Genomic DNA, 19,502 nt, shown 5'->3' with positions numbered 1-19,502 from the left:
TATTTAATTTAAAAGCCTTATGAAAAGTTATGCATAATTAAAAATAAGTCATTAGATGAACTGAATAATTTGTGTGATATTTAGGCCAGGTAGAATTCTAGAGGTGTGATTTGAGATCAAAACAAACTTAAACGTTTTTTTCTTTTTGTAATTTGAAGCTTTGGGATGTGAAATCAGCAAACGAGAGGAAGAGCATTAATGTGAAGCAGTTCTTCCTAAATTCAGAGGAGCCTCAAGAGGATATGGAAGTGATAGTGAAATGCTGTTCATGGTCTGCTGATGGTGCTAGGATAATGGTGGCAGCAAAAAATAAAGTCTTTGTAAGTACCAGTATTTTAAAAAGCCAAAATTAAAAAGCCAAATTTAGTCTAATTTAAAGAAAATTGAAACATCTAATTGATTTTTGCATTTTATACTGTTTATTGATATAAAGTATAGCTGAACGAGTTTGGGCAGATGCTCTAACCTCCCATAGTTCTCAGAACTATGCTTCAGGGAATGTCCATAGGCCTTGTGAGGAAAGGTCTCCATGGTCATAGGTTTGGGAAATATTATGTATTACTTTCCGCTATTAGAGGTACTTCAGTGTGTACAAACATATTTAAGGACTCCGGAGTCCTGCAATAAAGAAACAATTTATGTTGTTTAACCAGTGTTTCTCAAATTTATCTAAAATATGGATGGAATGCTTTCTGCACTACTCTCCCCCCTTTCTCCCATTTGAAATACATTGATTTTCGAAGTTATTTCTTAGCTGTAAAATTTTATGATTTGGTGACTGAGAGAAATACTTAACAACTGAAGAAGTTTGTGAAATTTCTATGAAGTAAATGAGGAAGATATGCAAAGAAAGGTAAATGGCAAAGAAATGTTTCTTCTTTATACAAGTGATAGTTTACATTTGTAGTATTCAGAGTGCTCTTACGTATAATTTCTTTTGATATAAATATACAAAGGGCACAGCAGATTGCAATAGCCCTATGATAATAATGAGGCAGCTGAGGTTCAGAGCAGCCAAATAATGTATCCAAAGTTACACAGTGATTTGGAGAGCCGGCTCTTCTAATTTAGGGCACAGTGCCATTCCATTCTGATGGTAATTTTAAAGACTTAAATAAGAGATATTACAAGTTTGTTCTGTTTCATTTTAAGCTTTATTGAGGTATAATCGACATATTATAAAATATTTAAAGTGTATAACGTGATGATTTGATAAACGTATACTGTGAAGAGATTCCTCCCATCAAACCAATTAACACGTGTCTGCTCATGTATTTGCCTTTTTTTTCTTTTTCTTTCTTTTTTTTTTGTTGAAAATATTTAAGTTCTACTCTCCTATACTATGCAATGTTATCAACTATAGTCACCATTTTATACATTAGATCCTCAGACCTTATTTATCTTATAACTAAAAGTTTGTATCCTTTTATCAACCTCTCCCTATTTCCCCCACCCAAGAGATTACAGTTTTAAAGAACACAGTTGAAATATACATATAGTTGGGGCCTTCCCTGGTGGCACAGTGGTTAAGAATCCACCTGCCAATGCAGGGGACACGGGTTTGAGCCCTGGTCCAGGAAGATCCCACATGCTGCAGAGCAACTAAGCCCGTGCGCCACAACGACTGAGCCTGCACTCTACAGCCCGCGATCCACAACTGCTGAAGCCTGTGCGCCACAACTACTGAAGCCTGTGCACCTAGAGTCCATGCTCTGTAACAAGAGAAGCCATCACAATGAGAAGCCTGCACACCACAACTAGAGAAAGCCTGTGCACAGCAACCAAGACCCAGTGCAGCCAAAAATAAATAAATTAATAAAATAAATCGAAAAAATATATACATATAGTTGTATAAAAACTGAGGGGCCATTTATATTATTATTATTGATCTAGTAGTTATGACCCTTGGATCTTGGTTGCTTATAGGTTTTTACCCCTTTAGCAGGAAACCAAAGAAAAATATCTCCTTTTGTCTTTAAGTATGTTAAAGTCTGTAAGAACAGAAAGGAACCACTACATTTACAAGATGTGAAGATTTGTAAAATTTGCCATTTTAACCATTTTAAAATACACAATTCAGTGGCATTAATTACATTCACAATCTTGTGCAGATATCACTACTTTTACAAAATTTTTTCATTGTCCCAAACAGAAACACTGTAACCAATAAGCAGTAACTCCCTATTCTCTCTCTTCAGCCCCTGGTACCTCTAATCTAAACTATGAATTTGCCTTTTCCAGATATTTCATATAAGTGGAGTCGTACAATATTGATCCTTTTGGGTATGGCTCATTTCATTTAGCATAACATTTTCAAGGTTCATTCATGTTGTAGCATGTGTTAGAACTTCATTTCTTTTTATGGCTGAGTAATAATCTTATATGGATATACTGTATGTTGTTTATCCATTCATCTGTTGTTGGGTTGTTTTCACCTTTTGGCTATTGTGAATAATGCCACAAGAACTAGTGTACAAGTATCTGTTTGAGTCCCTGCTTTCAGTTCTTCTGTGTATATACCTAGGAGTAGAATTTCTGGGTCGTATGGTAATTTTATACTGGGCTTTTTGAGGAACCACCAGACCTTTCCATAGTGGCTATACCATTTTCTATTCCCACTAGTAGTGTACAAGGATTCCAATTTCTTTACATCCTGCCAACACTTGCTTTTTTCCATTATTAAAAATTGTAACTGTCATATTAGGTGTAAAGTGACATCTCATTATGGTTTGGTTTGCATTCCCCTAATGACTAATGGTGTTGAGCAAAATTTGAATGTTTAAAATTATCTGTCCAGTGAGAGAGGAAAATAATTTTATATTGTGTGAAATGGTTTCCTGTTTTAAAAATCTATAGGCCAACTCTTTATTTTACCATGCTAAAATAAAGCTACCCTAAGATTACCCTTTACTACATACAGATTCCAGTTCTTACTCTTTGGTCTCTCTATTCTTCTGCTCTATTTCTTTCCAATTCTCTTGTGTTATTAGCCCACTCCTATTATTAGGTCTTTTTGCTACCCAATAATTGGGACAGCTGCCTATTCTGTACTTGCCAAGTTTCCTCTATGACTGTCAGCCACTAATTTTTAAGAACAGCTTGTCCTGGGAAGCATTTTAAGTATGATTTCCTTTCATTTATTGTTGGCCCCTGATGCTGCTTACCGTCTATGTGTGCTCACAGGGCTGTGCATTCACAAAACATTTTCATGGCTTCCACTGGAAACTTTTTTTTTTTCCTTCCTGAAGACTATGGCTTGGCCTTAAATCGTTATACTGTATATTGGTATAAACGTTTTTATCATTTGGCAAAAACTTTGGAAGAGTATATTCATCATGTAAACATCTTTCAAAAATTGAAATGAAGTTTGAATTACTCAAAAATAGCTTTTTTTGGTTCAAAAATGGGAAAATGATTGATAATGGAGTAATTTAGGCTCTGAAGAGAAATAGAAATGATTGAACTAATTTCATTTTAGTAAGCCTCTGCCCTATATTATTTTGATTATCTTCATTTATGAGTAGGCATTTTCTCTTTTGAATAAACGAGCATTAGGGAGAACTGTTCTGTATATTCATTTGGCTAGTCCATTCATGTATTCACAAAGGTTTTATTTCTCCCTAGGCTAGCATGATCATCTGTGATAAGTTTTCCTTTATAGGAAACATGTTTCAGGATGAGCAGTATTTAAAAAGTATATGTATATTAATTTATATCTTTTTAATGAGTTAATAATTTTGCCAATTATCAGTAATTGTATTTTTTTAGGACTTATACTATGTTTGAAATGGGAGGGTATTCTTTTAGAAATAAATTTAGATTCACTTTGGGTATAGCTTATCTTTTAACATATTTACTTTTATAGATATCTCTCTATTTTATGTTGACAGCTGTTTGACATTCACACCAGTGGCCTGTTGGCAGAAATCCACACAGGCCATCATAGCACTGTCCAGTACTGTGACTTCTCCCCCCATAACCATTTGGCAGTGGTGGCTTTGCCCCAGTACTGCGTGGAGGTGAGTAGTTGAATTTACTCTGTGAAGTCTGGGTCTTCAGAGGTACAAGGATGACAAAGAATGTGTTGCTTAAAGCATTAACTGCTGAGGATGTTTGCTTGAGAAATTATAGAGTGTTTTCTTCATAGCATAATGACCTTTAGCTTTAGGATATTAAGCCGCATTAACAGCTTTAATACTTTAGCAGTGATTGAAGAATTGGTTTGACAGTAAACAGAGAATGACAGACAGCATCATTCACCAGGCATTTATCGAACAGTCAGTATGTGCCAAGGTCTGGGGAAACAATGGCATGACCATTGGTTTCCTAGGCAGAAACATGGCATCTCTTAAATATGGGCACAGACTCTTCTGTAAAAGAAACGATGAGAAATGAGTCCAGTTCACATTTCTTAGATCATTGAGAAAGGTAAGATGGAAGTTAAAATTAGAATTGGTTAACCTAGAATTTTCATTGCTAAGCACTAATGAATAAAATGATTTCTTGTTTATATTTATAATTTTGCCCTTAACCTGATGGATTTTATACTCAGTGTCTATACCTAGAAGAATTCTACCCAGTGAGTTGCTGTATTAATTTTTTCAAAAGCAATGAATTCCCTGATATTTTTTCTCCATAGATGGATTAGTTTTACCAAGCTTTGTTACTACTCATTCCTTGAGTTTATCTTACCACCAAGTAATTTGAAGCCCCTTGTGATTACAGTCCAAGAAGATGGGTTTGGGCCTTTATTTGGAAAATAGGGAAATTCATTTGGTTCACAGGCTACCTTCAAAGGAAGCTTGACTATGGCAAGCACTTCTTCAGTGTTCTGAGCCTGTTTCAGTGACTTTTTAGTGAGTTCACCAACCTTGCCCTATACATGAAGGTATGGCTGGAGAGTGGCTGAGCTATATAGCCCTTCAGCGTGGAGGTACAAGCAAGATGAGAGTGAGTGGATAAGCTCTGTAAGCTCCTCCTAATTCTGAGTACAGCAGTGCAACTAACACTGAATAACTTCCCTGTGAGAATCTTCCCATTGGAAGCAGAGGCAATGAGTGTGAATGAGCTCCAGTCCTGTTTGCAACAATGGGAGAGAGTAGGTGCTGTGGGCAGTGTTCTCTTCAGCAGAGGCCTTGAATCGAAAGATTCAGAGCTACTAGGAGATCTCACACCTCACCCGTAGATCCTCAAGGTAGGCGTGCTTGGAAATTTCCCCTTCCTGGGTTTTGTCTGGATTTTAGGAGGAGTGGAGGAGCAGCCCTTCTTGTGGCCTTTCCTGTCACTTCTAAAATCCTTACCCCTTGCTATTCTTAAAAATCTCCTGGAAACATTATCTTTCTTCTTGAAATATAGGGACTTAGTTTTGGAGGCTGTGAGTGACAAAGAAATGATGAGAGAGAGCAAGAAGGGAGGAGAAAGAAAGATTTTCAAGGGAGATTTTTCAGTTGTGGAACCACTTTCATTTCTGGCCTTTAGCTCTGTATGTCCCAGATTGGACTCCAGAGATAAGGCAGAGAAAATTTCACATAACGAATTGGTAACCATAGAACTCACTGATTGAAAACTACTGGGCATGTGATGAAGTACTTGTTTTGTCCATGCTAGTTCTGAAATCATAAAGTAGGTCTGTAATTCAGAATGTAATGAGAGGAACTCAGGCACATATGGTACTTCATTAGACTGGAATATATTTGAGTAATTTGCAGCAGAACTCAGGACAAAATACAGCCAGGCTAGTGATAGACATTGACAATTTATAATAAGCATGAATAACAGGAGAAGTATATACATGTACACTTAGCACATTCATTTGTTTTAGGGTTTTGCAGTCATTTGAAATGAGGATTAGATGACAGTGGAAAGTAAAATATGGAAACCACTTATGTTCATCCTATTATTTTTTTAGATTGATTTTTAAAAAATGGATAAAACGTTTGTATGACTCCAAATCAAAGCTTTATAATAAATTTTATTCAGGGAAGTCTGACTTTCATCCCTATCCCTTCCCTGCCACTCTCCCTCCCTACCTTCTGAAGGTAACCGTTTTTGTCTTAACATCCTAATGTTTCTTTTTGCATGTATAAACAGATATCTATATGTATAATATATAGCCTTATATATCCATCTATATATATATCACATCTCTAGAGTCACATTTTTTATCTCATTTAGTATAGCTTGCATATATATATATATATATATATATATATATATACACACAGAGAGAGAGAGAGAGAGAGAGAGAGAGAGAGAGAAACATATATACCCTTCTGCAGAAATGTATATACCATTCTTTGCTTTTTTGGTGTAAACAACATATCCCAGAGACTAGTCATTATCAGGGTGTTTTTCTCATTACTTTCTTAAGATTGCATATTATCCCATTTTGTGATTAATGCAGTTTATTCAGTTAGTTCCCTATTGATGGTCATTTGAGTTGTTTCCAGTTTTTTGCTGTTAAAAATAACAATGCAGTGAATAATCCACACAAGTTATTTTGTATTTTTGCTAGTGTATTTTTGGGCTATATTCATGGAAGTGGAATTGCTGGATCATTCTTGCTATTTTTAATATTCTTGATCTATTCAAAATGCTTATGAATGTGATTTCCTATTTGTTGTGTTTATTCTGTAGTTGTGGAATATGGACTCATGTTTAAAAGTAGCTGATTGTAGAGGACATTTAAGTTGGGTCCATTGTGTGATGTTTTCTCCTGATGGATCATCATTTTTGACGTCTTCTGATGACCAGACAATCAGGGTGAGATATATTGAGATTTTCATTTTAGACATTTAATGATGGTAAGCTAAATCTCCTAGTTAAGAAATTGATGGGCAGCAGTGTTGAGGGAAGTAAAACAGGAAACTGCTGGTTTCATATTTATCCTTGAAAAGAGCTATTACGTGGACTATAGCAGTCTCATTCATTCAGTACATGTTAATTGAGTGTTACCATGGTCCAGGTGCTGGAGAAGTCCAATGATTAAACTGTATTTTGGTTAATTTAAATATATTACATTTGAGTCCTCAGAGTAACTTTTGACTCTTTCCATTACCTTGAATTCCCAAATCCAATTACTTGCCAATTCTAATGGATTCTATTGATACCTTTCCATTTTCTATCATTTCTTTCTACTTTTCCATTTCAAGTTTAGGTGCTCATTAGCTGTTGCCTTTCTTGTATTAGCCTCTGCTACAAGTCTTTTCTTTCTTGGTTTTTTACATGCTGCTTGCAAGGTATATTCCTCATGTACAATATAGTCATGTAATTTTTTTTTTTTTTTTTTTTTTTTGCCAAGTGGCTTGCAGGACCTTAGTTCCCTAACCAGGGATCGAACCCGTGTCCCCTGCAGTGGAAGTGTAGAGTCTTAACCCCTGGACCGCCAGGGAAGCCCCCAGTCATGTCATTTTTGCTCAAAACAGATAGTAGCTCCCTTGTCTACCAAAGTATTGGGTTGGCCAAAAAGTGCCTTTGGTTTTTGAGTAAAAATAAGGCATATTTTTCATTTTCATCAAGAACTTTGTTGAACAACTTATTCACCCTTTCGTTCCACTACCGTCTGCCATTTTTCCAGGCAACTTCATAATTGCATCTTCCCAAAACTTTTTATCTTTTTGAGCAGAGAATTGTTCCAGGTGCCTTTTACAGTCTTCCAGGGAATTGAAATTTTTTCCATTAAGAGAATTTTGTAAAGACCTAAGTAAATGGAAATCCGAAGGTGCAACATCTGGTGAATACGCAGATGAATCAGAACTTCCCAGCCAAGCTGTAACAGTGTTTGCCTGGTCATCAAAGAAACGTGGTCTTGCATTATCCTCAGGGCAAATTATGTGTTTTCTGTTGACTAATTCTGGACGCTTTTCGTCGAGTGCTGCTTTCAGTCCGTCTAATTGGGAGCAGTAATTCTTAGAATTAATTGTTTGGTTTTCCGGAAGGAGCTTATAATAGAGAACTCCCTTCCAATCCCACCATATATGCAACATCACCTTCTTTGGATGAAGACCAGCCTTTGGTGTGGTTGTTGGCGGTTCATTTCATTTGCCCCACGATCTCTTCTGTTTCACGTTATTGTACAGTATCCACTTTTCATCGCCTGTCACAATTTGCTTTATTAATTAATTAATTAACATCTTTATTGGAGTATAATTGCATTACAATGTTGTGTTAGTTTCTGCTGTATAACAAAGTGAATCAGCTATACGTATACATATATCCCCATATCCCCTCCCTCTTGCGTCTCCCTCCCACCCTCCCTATTCCACCGCTCTAGGTGGTCACAAAGCACAGAGATGATCTCCCTGTGCCATGCAGCTGCTTCCCACTAGCTATTTTACATTTGGTAGTGTATATATGTCAATGCTACTCTCTCACTTCGTCCCAAATGGAACGTTTCAGTAGAGAATTGCATGTGGAAATATGATCAAGAAGGTTTTTTTCACTTATGTGGAACCCAAACATAAAGCAGTGAACATATTCAAGCTGGTGCAGGTGATTTTCAGTGCTTGATTTGGATATTTTGAGTATGTCGGCTATCTCCCGCATGGTATAACGTTGATTGTTGTCAATTAATATCTCGATTTGATCGTTATGAACTTCAACTGGTCTACCCAACTGTGGAGCATCATGCAGCAAGAAATCTCCAACACGATACTTCGCAAACCATTTTTCACATGTTTGGTCTGTCACAGCACCTCCTCCATACACTGCACAAAGCTTTTCTTTTGTGTTTCGGTTGCGTTCTTTTTTTTAAAAATAAATTTATTTATTTATTTTTGGCTGTGTTGGGTCTTCCTTGCTGTGCACAGGCTTTCTCTAATTGCGGCGAGCAGGAGCTACTCTTTGTTGTGGTGCTTGGGCTTCTCATTGTGGTGGCTTCTCTTGTTGCGGAGCGTGGGCTCTAGGCACGTGGTCTTCAGTAGTTGCAGCACACGGGCTCAGTAGTTGTGGCTCACAGGCTCTAGAGCACAGGTTCAGTAGTTGTGGTGCATGGGCTTAGTTGCTCCGCGGAATGTGGGATCTTTCCGGACAAGGGCTCGAACCTGTGTCCCCTGCATTGGCAGGTAGATTCTCAACCACTGCGCCACCAGGGAAGCCCTTGGTTGCGTTTTTACCTTTTTTGAAATGATAAAGCATAATATGCCCAAAATGTTGCTTTTTTCTTCCATCTTCAATATTAAAATAGCTACACAAAAATTCACCAATTTTATAAGTCTTTTTTTTAAATGCATGCTGATATGGCAGTTGTCACATATAGTCTAATAAAATTGTTTCGAATGAAGTTAAAGACAACTAGGTGCTACTAGAGCCATATTACAGAAAAAACTGAATGAACCTTTTGGCCAACCCAACAAATACGTACTCCAGAGTCTGCCACTAAACTTCTCTACAGTACAGCCTATTCTGTACCAGTCTGTCTTCTGTTTTATTCCTACAAGTAACCTACACTGAATTGCTCACATTTCCCCAAACACCCTGTACTTCCCTGCTTCTGTACTTTTGTTTATGTTTTTTTTTTTTTAAAAGGTATTTAAAAAAATATTTATTTTATTTGTTTATTTTTGGCTGCGTTGAGTTTTTGTTGCTGTGCAGGGGCTTTCTCTAGTTGTGGTGAGCGGGGGCTGCTCTTTGTTGCAGTGCACGGGCTTCTCATTGCGGTGGCTTCTTTTGTTGCAGAGCACAGGCTCCAGGTGCTTGGGCTTCAGGAGCTGTGGCTTGCAGGCTCCAGAATGCAGGCTCAGCGCTCTGCGGCATGTGGGATCCTCCCGGACCAGGGCTCGAACCCGTGTCCCCTGCATTGGCAGGCGGATTCCCAACCACTGTGCCACCAGGGGAGCCCTATGTGTTTTCTTATGTTTGGAATAACCTACTTCTCTGTATCTCTCCTTGTCGAAAACCTAACAGCCCTACAAGTCCCCTCAAGCTTTCAGTGAAGCCTTTCCTAGTATTTCATTTGGGGAAATGTCTTTCTCCTTTAATGCTATGTGACTGTGTGTCATTTTCTTATGATACTTATCAAATTGTGCCTTGAATTTAAGCACAGAGTTATTTTTTTTTTTAACATCTTTATTGGAGTATAGTTGCTTTACAGTGGTGTGTTAGTTTCTGCTGTATAACAAAGTGAATCAGCTATATGTATACATATATCCCCATATCCCCTCCCTTTTGCGTCTCTCTCCCACCCTCCCTATCCCACCCCTCTAGGTGGTCACAAAGCACCCAGCTGATCTCCCAGCACAGAGTTATTTTAAAACTCTTTACCACTAATGCTTCACTGCCCCTCAGACTTGTTCACACATCTTAAATTATAAGCCCTTTGAGGCCTGAGACCCTGGTTTGTCCCTGTAGCATCTAATACAGTGTTTTGTACAAATTTGTGTTTAGCTAAAATTTATTTAGTGTTTACTGTATGCCAGACATTGGGCAAAGTACTGTGCCTGTGTTAATTTGCTAATTCTCATAGCAATCCTTTTTTGCAGCTGAGGAAACAGTCACAGAAAGGTTAAGTCAGTGCTGTTTAAAGTGCCAGTCTCAATAAGGTTGAGCCAGAATGTAAATCAATGCACTGCTTCCTTCATCAAGAAAGTCTTGTTTAAAAAAATCAACTGTATCATAAGCATACTGTTAACAGTGTGTTTAGTGATATAGCTGATTTGCTCCTTATCTTGGTATCAGGCAGTGAGAAACAGCAGGAGGTCCTTATCTTTGAGCAGCACCAGGTTAAGTAATCTGCCCAAAGTCACAACTTTCAGTAGAACTAGAATTCATACTAAGGCATTTTGATTCTAGCATTCATTACTCTTAATAATAACTGCTTCTTCCTATACTATGTAATTAATAAATTTTTATTGTTGAATTATAATCTAATTGAAAATTTTCTAGCATTATAGGCATTTGGAGAGTGAAGTATGATTGTATATTGTTTTTAAGACTAAGACTTGTCTTTGCATTATTTCAGAGAATGCAGTTATCTTACTTTAGTATTTTAATTTCTCAATCAGCTCTGGGAGACAAAGAAAGTATGTAAGAACTCTGCTATAGCGTTAAAGCAAGAAATAGATGTTGTGTTTCAAGAAAATGAAGTGATGGTTCTTGCAGTTGATGATATAAAACGTCTGCAAGTGAGTATTTTTTAGAAAATAGTTGGAAAAAGTGTTTTGATTGAACTCTCAATTCAAAATTTTTCTTGTTTGTTTTTGGACTTGATCATGCGTAATTGTATAGTATCTAACAGATGATCAGTAGGTATCAGTTTTATAAATATGTGGGTCTTGAGCTGAGGCTCACATATGCTAGTATTTAGAATTAAACAAGGTGATACCTTGCTTTACCTCATTCCTCTCCTGTTAGTAACTGGAAGACAGGGAGCAAGAACATGTGAGAGAATGAGATGAGATAATGGAATGGAACTAGAGTGAAGAGAGAAATGGAATAGAGAAGAGGAGAGGGAAATGGAGCACGCACATGAAAGGTGTGAAATGTAGCAAGAGCTTGAGACAGACTGACAGGGTAGGATGGAGCTTAACAAGTTCTAAAGCTGCAAAGCTCAGCTTGATGTAGTAGAGGGAATAGTGACTGTTCACTGAGGAGACCAAGGTACAAGTTCAAGCTTTATCATCAGCCAGTTCTGTGATGTTGAGTAAATAGCATCACTTCTCTGAAACTCACTTTCTTCACCTGTAAGGTCCTCTTCATTTTCAAAAATCTGTAAGCTGCTTTATAGGGTCAAGGTGGAATCCAAACTCAGGAAGCAGAGATCTGGGAATAAATTGTCTATGGCGTGTGGTAATTTCTTCTCGTCTGCTGTGTGGGTCAGAGTCAAGCTGTGAGACTCCTCTAAATATGGCTTGTTTTGTATTTTACAAGTTATACTATTGTCCTGAATGTGTCGATGAGGAACTCCTAATGCCCTGTATTTCTGGGATGAATTGGGATGTGGAATTGAATGTGATTTCCTCATTACTGATTTTTAGCAGACTGATTCTTCCACTTGGGGTTTTTTCCACTACAGTTTTCTTGTCAGGTTCAATGCTTATATTACCTTTATTAAATTTGTGCAACCTTTCTTTAATAGTTGTCATAACTGAGACTTCAAGAAGTCATCTGACTATAAAAGTATTTTATTCTATGTCATTGATTGTGGGAGAGTTTAGAGGACAATTAAACTGACAAGTAATAGTTCCATTTAAGTGAACATACATTTTTTAGTCACTGCTTTAAAAAGTATGGAAATTGATTTTTGAGGGAAAGAAGATAATCACCTTTTAGTAATTCAGTCTTCATTTTGAATGTCTAATAGATCAGAACATGCCGGGTAAAATATTGTAAAGGAAAAGCTATCTTGATTGATTGACCCTATAATCTTTGTACCTGAAATGAAGGTGACTGCTTATTTCGTATTGAAAAATAATTCAAGACTTTTAGGTTGTAATTGAAGTTAGAGAGATAGATCTGACAGTTTATTTAAGATTGAGAAATATTTTCCCAGGTCACATGTTTTAGTTGAGTGATAAGGTGTTTTTATTAGTGGGATTTTAAAGAATAATTATTAGTTTGGGTACAGGTTATGAAACTTGGTACTCTTAGTCTATGCATTACAACCCAAATTGTGCTAATGGGTTGTTCTCCAATGCTTCCTCCTCCCAAAAGAAAAAGCGGAAAAAAATCTTAATTTATACTGTTTGGTGAGTAATTTGGAGGATATAAAACCCATTTTAATTTTAATTTGTCTTTTTATGTAATGTCTGTCTCAGTCGTGTTTCACCAAACCCCTTGAAAAATATCAGGGAAATGTTTTTTAATAAACGATAGCCCTATTAAAATGGGCTTTGTGAAGAAATGGGAAACAGTGTGGAGCTAGCTGTGGGATTGCAAATCAGACAGATGTGTCTCAGGTGGTGGGCACAGCAGCTGCTTTTTAAACCTTTTAAAGCTTGTTTTATTTTACGAAAATGTATATGAACCACAAAAGTGAAATGAAACGAAAGTGTGAAGTGCTAAATGCAGCTGCTGAGAATAGAATAGGGTTTTGTTGTTCCCCCTGGGAGCTCTCATTGGTTGTATTCATTTTAATTTTTTCAGTTGAAGTCTCAGTTTTAAAGAAGAAAAACTGCTCTTACAGTCTAATACTTGATTGTGACTTATTTTTCATTAGCTCATTAATGGAAACACAGGTCAGATTGATTATCTGACTGAAGCCCAAGTGAGTTGCTGTTGCTTAAGTCCACATCTTCAGTACCTTGCATTTGGAGGCGAAGATGGAGCCATTCAGGTATTCAGTTCTCTTCTGAAGAGGCATTCTGTGCAGTATAGTTTTTATTTAAAATTAATGATACACCTGGCATTGTAGACTTATATACTAAATAAATCTTTCTATGATAATTAGTTATTCCTCTGTTAGATTAAAAATAATCTTACAATCCTATTAGTTGTATATTTTTCATATTGTTTTTATTATTCTTTCTCATACTTTTTGTCTTTTTGTATTCCTTATTCTCTGCCCAGTTGTCTTGCTGTTCTCCAAATATATCAAACACTCTCAGAGATTTAGCTAACTATGCAAAGAGCATTTTTTCTCTTCTTAGAAACTTGGCCATTTAGGGGTGTAAGTTGTTTCCATGTTGGTTCTGATCAGGTTCATCGGGAATATCAGTGCCGGTGCCTTATGTTTACCTATTTCACCAGTCCTTGCTGTTCTACTTTTGGTATTAGAAGTACACCAGTTTACCACCTGAAATCCTTAATTTATCAAATAAATAAAAATAAAATCAGCTTGTAAGGAAAAAAAGACAGTATAATAAAAATCATTTTGGAAAAAAGTGATTTCATCACAAGTGAAATTCATCACAAAAGCACATTTTCTGTAGCTACATAATAGTTTTTAAAAGAATATTGACTCCTTTTCTCACTTGAGCTTTTTGGAATTGTTTCTTAATTTATTAATTATGCCACTGGCCACATTTATTTTACTTTGGATTCATTGTCGTAAGGAATTACACAAATGTTCTCCAGTCCATATTGCCCTACAAAGAGGAGTTTTTTTTACCTTTCAGCTTTATTGAGGTATAATTGACATACAGCACTGTATAAGTTCAAGGTATACAGCATAATTATTTGACTTACATCATGAAATGGTTATCATAGTAAGTTTAGTGAACATCCACCATCTCACGTAGACACAAAATCAAAGAAACAGAGAAATGTTTTTCCTTTTGATGAGAACACTTAGGATTTACTCTCAACTTTCATGTAGAGTATACAGCAGTGTTAATTATATTTATCGTGTTGTACATTACATCCCTAGTGCTTACTTAGTACATATTTACTTTTTTTGGTGTGAGTTTATTTGAAAGCCTTTTTGACATAGTTGTTATTTTTTGAGTTCTTTTCTACTTTCTTATTCTCTGTATTTGGCATATTAATCTTTAGCCCTTTCAAGTCTCCTCAGTGTACTGCCTCCCAGCCTGCTCGTATGCTCTTTTCCTTTACCTGTCTCCCTCATCATCCTTTATCTTGCATTGTCTCTGTGTTGTTTTATAAAGAGCTTGCCTTGTCTCTCATCCAGGATTTTTTTCTTTCTTCTTCTCATCCATCTTAAACGTCATTTTCTTTTTGGAGGCTGAGCTCAGACTGCTACTTGTTTGATGAATTGGGTAGTTGAATTCTCAAGAAGGACCACTGGTTCCTACTGCCATCTGGTCATTCCAGTGAATGTTTTATTTTAGGGTGTGTATGTGTGTGCGTGCCTAGATGTGCATGTCTGTATTTGTGCCGTTCATTTGTGTATCTTTAGTTAAACTGAAAGCACTGAGATGGAAATTCTATACCCTTCTGTAGTCTAGTTTCGATTTAATATTTTGGGGTTGTAATGCCTGGGTGTTGCTGAATTTCGTCGTATTAATTTTCTCTGGTTTTTTACTTTGAAGATTTTAGAACTCCTAAACAACAGAATCTTCCAATCCAGGATTGGGCACAAGAACACTGTACGGCACATCCAGTTCACAGCTGATGCAAAGACTCTTATCTCAAGCTCTGATGACTCTGCAATTCAGGTGAGAGGGAGGTTGAACTTCTTCAGGTGAGAGGGAGGTTGAACTTCTAACATACATAATGCTGACTCTAATGAAGGGACACTTCGATTATGCTTCAAATCTGATATGTATTTTAAACTTTCAGATCAGATTATTTTGGGCTTCCCTTTAGATTATGCACATGGGCATAAATGAAACCCATATTTTTCTGTGAGTGAGGCAGGCAGTTTGACTCAGAACCCTCTAGTGGGAGATTCTTTATTTTGAAAATGAAGCATTCATTTGAATTCTCCTACCTGCCTTCATATTTGAATCAATAAATATACTTTTTGCCACATTTATGTAATTTCTATTTTACTTTACAGTAGTAAAATCTAATTGAAATAATTTCGTTCTTTCTTTAAGAGTAAGATGTTTATTACAGGGATAAAATCCTGTGAAAAAAGAATAGTTTACCATAACGAAGGATTATGGATCTAGAGGCCTTAAGCCTACTGTATGTTCTTTTATTTTTTAATTTTTTTAACATCTTTATTGAGGTATAATTCTTTTACAGTGGTGTGTTAGTTTCTGCTTTATAACAAAGTGAATCAGCTATACATATACACACATCCCCATATCTCCTCTGTCTTGTGTTTCCCTCCCACTCTCCCTATCCCAGCCCTCTAGGTGGTCACAAAGCACCGAGCTGATCTCCCTGTGCTATGTGGCTGCTTCCCACTAGCTACCTATTTTACGTTTGGCAGCATATATAAGTCCATGCCACTCTCTCACTTCGTTGCAGCTTACCCTTCCCCCTCCCCGTGTCCTCAAGTCCATCCTCTACGTCTGCGTCTTTATTCCTGTCCTGCCCCTAGGTTCTTCAGAACCATTTTTTTTTTTTAGATTCCATATGTATGTGTTAGTATACGGTATTTGTTTTTCTCTTTCTGACTTACTTCACTCTGTATGACAGACTCTAGGTCCATCCACCTCACTACAAGTAACTCAATTTGGTTTCTTTTTATGGCTGAGTAATATTCCATTGTATATATGTGCCATATCTTCTTTATCCATTCATCTGCCGATGGGCACTTAGGTTGCTTCCATGTCCTGGCCATTGTAAATAGTGCTGCGATGAACACTGTGGTACATGACTCTTTGAATTATGGATTTTTTCAGGGTATATGCCCAGTAGTGGGATTGCTGGGTCGTATGGTAGTTCTATTTTTAGTTTTTTAAAGAACCTCCATACTGTTTTCCATAGAGGCTGTATCAGTTTACATTCCCACCAACAGTGCAAGAGGGTTCCCTTTTCTCCACACCCTCTCCAGCATTTATTATTTGTAGATTTTTTGATGATGGCCATTCTGAGCGGGGTGAGGTGATACCTCATTGTAGTTTTGATTTGCATTTCTCTAATGATTAATGATATTGAGCATCCTTCCATGTGTTTGCTGGCAATCTGTATATCTTCTTTGGAGAAATGTCTATTTACGTCTTCTGCCCATTTTTGGATTGGGTGTTTGTTCTTTTGATATTGAGCTGCATGAGCTACTTGTAAATTTTGGAGATTAATCCTTTGTCAGTTGCTTCGTTTGCAAATATTTTCTCCCATTCTGAGAGTTGTCTTTTCGTCTTGGTTATGGTTTCCTTTGCTGTGCAAAAGCTTTTAAGTTTCACTGGGTCCCATTTGTTTATTTTTGCTTTTATTTCCCTTTCTCTAGGAGGTGGGTCAAAAAGGATCTTGCTGTGATTTATGTCATAGAATGTTCTGCCTATGTTTTCCTCTAAGAGTTTTATAGTGTCTGGCCTTACATTGAGATCTTTAATACATTTTGAGTTTATTTTTGTGTATGGTGTTAGAGAGTGTTCTAATTTCATTCTTTTACATGTATCTGTCCAGTTTTCCCAGCACCACTTACTGAGGAGGCTATCTTTTCTCCATTGTATATCCTTGCCTCCTTTATCAAAAATAAGGTGACCATCTGTGCGTGGGTTTATCTCTGGGCTTTCTATCCTGTTCCGTTGATCTATATTTCTGTTTTTGTTCCAGTACCATACTGTCTTGATTACTGTAGCTTTGTAGTATAGTCTGAAGTCCAGGAGCCTGATTCCTCCAGCTCCGTTTTTCTTTCTCAAGATTGCTTTGGCTATTCGGGGTCTTTTGTGTTTCCATACAAATTGTGAAATTTTTTGTTCTAGTTCTGTGAAAAATGCCATTGGTAGTTTGAGAGGGTTAGCATTGAATCTGTAAATTGCTTTGGGTAGTATAGTCATTTTCACAACATTGATTCTTCCAATCCAGGAACATGGTGTATATCTCCATCTGTTTGTATCATCTTTAATTTCTTTCATCAGTGTCTTACAGTTTTCTGCATACAAGTCTTTTGTCTCCTTTGGTAGGTTTATTCCTAGGTATTTTATTCTTTTTGTTGCAGTGGTAAATGGGAGTGTTTCCTTAATTTCTCTTTCAGATTTTTCATCATTAGTGTATAGAAATGCAAGAGATTTCTGTGCATTAATGTTGTATCCTGCAACTTTACCAGATTCACTGATTAGCTCTAGTAGTTTTCTGGTAGCATCTTTGGGATGCTCTATGTATAGTATCATGTCATCTGCAAACAGTGATAACTTTACTTCTTTCTGATTTGGATTCCTTTTATTTATTTTTCTTCTCTGATTGCTGTGGCTAAAACTTCCAAAACTATGTTGAATAATAGTGGTGAGAGTGGACAACCTTGTCTTGTTCCTGATTTTAATGGAAATGGTTTCAGTTTTCCACCATTGAGAACGATGTTGGCTGTGGGTTTGTCATATATGGCCTTTATTATGTTGAGGTAGGTTCCCTCTATGCCTACTTTCTGGAGGGTTTTTATCATAAATGGGTGTTGAATTTTGTTAAAAGCTTTTTCTGCATCTATTGAGATGATCATATGGTTTTCCTCCTTCAATTTGTTAATATGGTATATCACATTGATTCATATGCATATATTGAAGAATCCTTGTATTCCTGGGATAAACCCCACTTGATCATGGTGTATGATCCTTTTAATGTGCTGTTGGATTCTGTGTGCTAGTATTTTGTTGAGGATGTTTGCATCTATGTTCATCAGTGACATTGGCCTGTAGTTTTCTTTTTTTATGACATCTTTGTCTGGTTTTGGTATCAGGGTGATGGTAGCCTCATAGAATGAGATTGGGAGTGTTTCTCCCTCTACTATATTTTGGAAGAGTTTGAGAAGGTTAGGTGTTAGCTCTTCTGTAAATTTTTGATAGAATTCGCCTGTGAAGCCATCTGGTCCTTGGCTTTTGTTTGTTGGAAGATTTTTAATCACAGTTTCAATTTCAGTGTTTGTGACTGGTCTGTTTATATTTCCTATTTCTTCCTGTTTCAGTCTCAGAAGGTTGTGCTTTTCTAAGAATTTGTCCATTTCTTCCAGGTTGTCCATTCTATTGACATATAGTTCCTTGTAGTAATCTCTCATGATCCTTTGTATTTCTACAGTGTCCGTTGTTACTTCTCCGTTTTCATTTCTAATTCTGTTGATTTGAGTTTTCTCTCTTTTTTTCTTGATGAGTCTGGCTAATGGTTTATCAATTTTGTGTATCTTCTCAAAGAACCAGCTTTGAGTTTTATTGATCTTTGCTGTTGTTTCCTTCTTGCCTTTTTCATTTATTTCTGATCTGATCTTTATGATTTCTTTTCTTCTGCTAACTTTGGGGTTTTTTTGTTCTTCTTTCTCGAATTGCTTTAGGTGTAAGGTTAGGTTGTTTATTTGAGATATTTCTTGTTTCTTGAGGTAGGATTGTATTGCTCTAAACTTCCCTCTTAGAACTGCTTTTGCTGCATCCCATAGGTTTTGGGTCATCGTGTTTTCTTTGTCATTTGTTGCTAGGTATTTTTTGATTTCCTCTTTGATTTCTTCAGTGATCTCTTGATTATTAAGTAGTGTATTGTTTAGCCTCCATGTGTTTGTATTTCTTACAGATTTTTTCCTGTAATTGATACCTAGTCTCATAGTGTTGTGGTTGGAGAAGATATTGATACAATTTCAATTTTCTTAAATTTACCAAGGCTTGATTTGTGACCCAAGATATGATCTGTCTCGGAGAATGTTCCATGAGCACTTGGAAGAAAGTGTATTCTGTTGTTTTTGGATGGAATGTCCTATAGATATCAGTTAAGTCCATCTTGTTTATTTTATCATTTAAAGCTTGTGTTTCCTTATTTATTTTCACTTTGAATGATCTGTCCATTGGTGAAATTGGGGTGTTAAAGTCCCCTACTATGACTGTGTTACTGTTGATTTCCCCTTTTATGACTGTTAGTATCTGCCGTATGTACTGAGGTGCTCCTATGTTCGGTGCATAAATATTTACAATTGTTATATCTTCTTCTTGGATTGATCCCTTGATCATTATGTAGTGTCGTTCTTTGTCTCTTCTAATAGTCTTTGTTTTAAAGTCTAATTTGTCTAATATGAGAATTGC

General features: G+C 36.6%; 1 protein-coding gene across 5 annotated transcripts in view; it reads left to right on the top strand.

Moving 5' to 3' along the window:
• APAF1 (apoptotic peptidase activating factor 1) overlaps nt 1-19,502 on the top strand; it is an 85,707-nt gene that overhangs the window by 48,823 nt on the left and 17,382 nt on the right. For 2 of the 5 annotated variants that reach the window (XM_065887181.1, XM_065887180.1), the window contains 6 exons: nt 159-320; nt 3,891-4,019; nt 6,637-6,762; nt 11,001-11,120; nt 13,154-13,270; nt 14,925-15,050. The exons of 1 other annotated variant lie outside the window; for it this stretch is intronic. In XM_065887181.1, the coding sequence (XP_065743253.1) occupies nt 159-320; nt 3,891-4,019; nt 6,637-6,762; nt 11,001-11,120; nt 13,154-13,270; nt 14,925-15,050 (780 nt within the window). The remainder of the gene's footprint in view (nt 1-158; nt 321-3,890; nt 4,020-6,636; nt 6,763-11,000; nt 11,121-13,153; nt 13,271-14,924; nt 15,051-19,502) is intronic. 2 more of the 5 variants (XM_065887183.1, XM_065887182.1) reach the window with 1 other exon arrangement.

Source organism: Phocoena phocoena, chromosome 11 (genome assembly GCF_963924675.1).
Source record: "Phocoena phocoena chromosome 11, mPhoPho1.1, whole genome shotgun sequence".
Classification (NCBI taxonomy): Eukaryota; Metazoa; Chordata; class Mammalia; order Artiodactyla; family Phocoenidae; genus Phocoena; species Phocoena phocoena.
The sequence above is the reverse complement of the archived record's forward strand: the minus strand, read 5'-3'. Positions and strand labels throughout refer to the sequence as shown.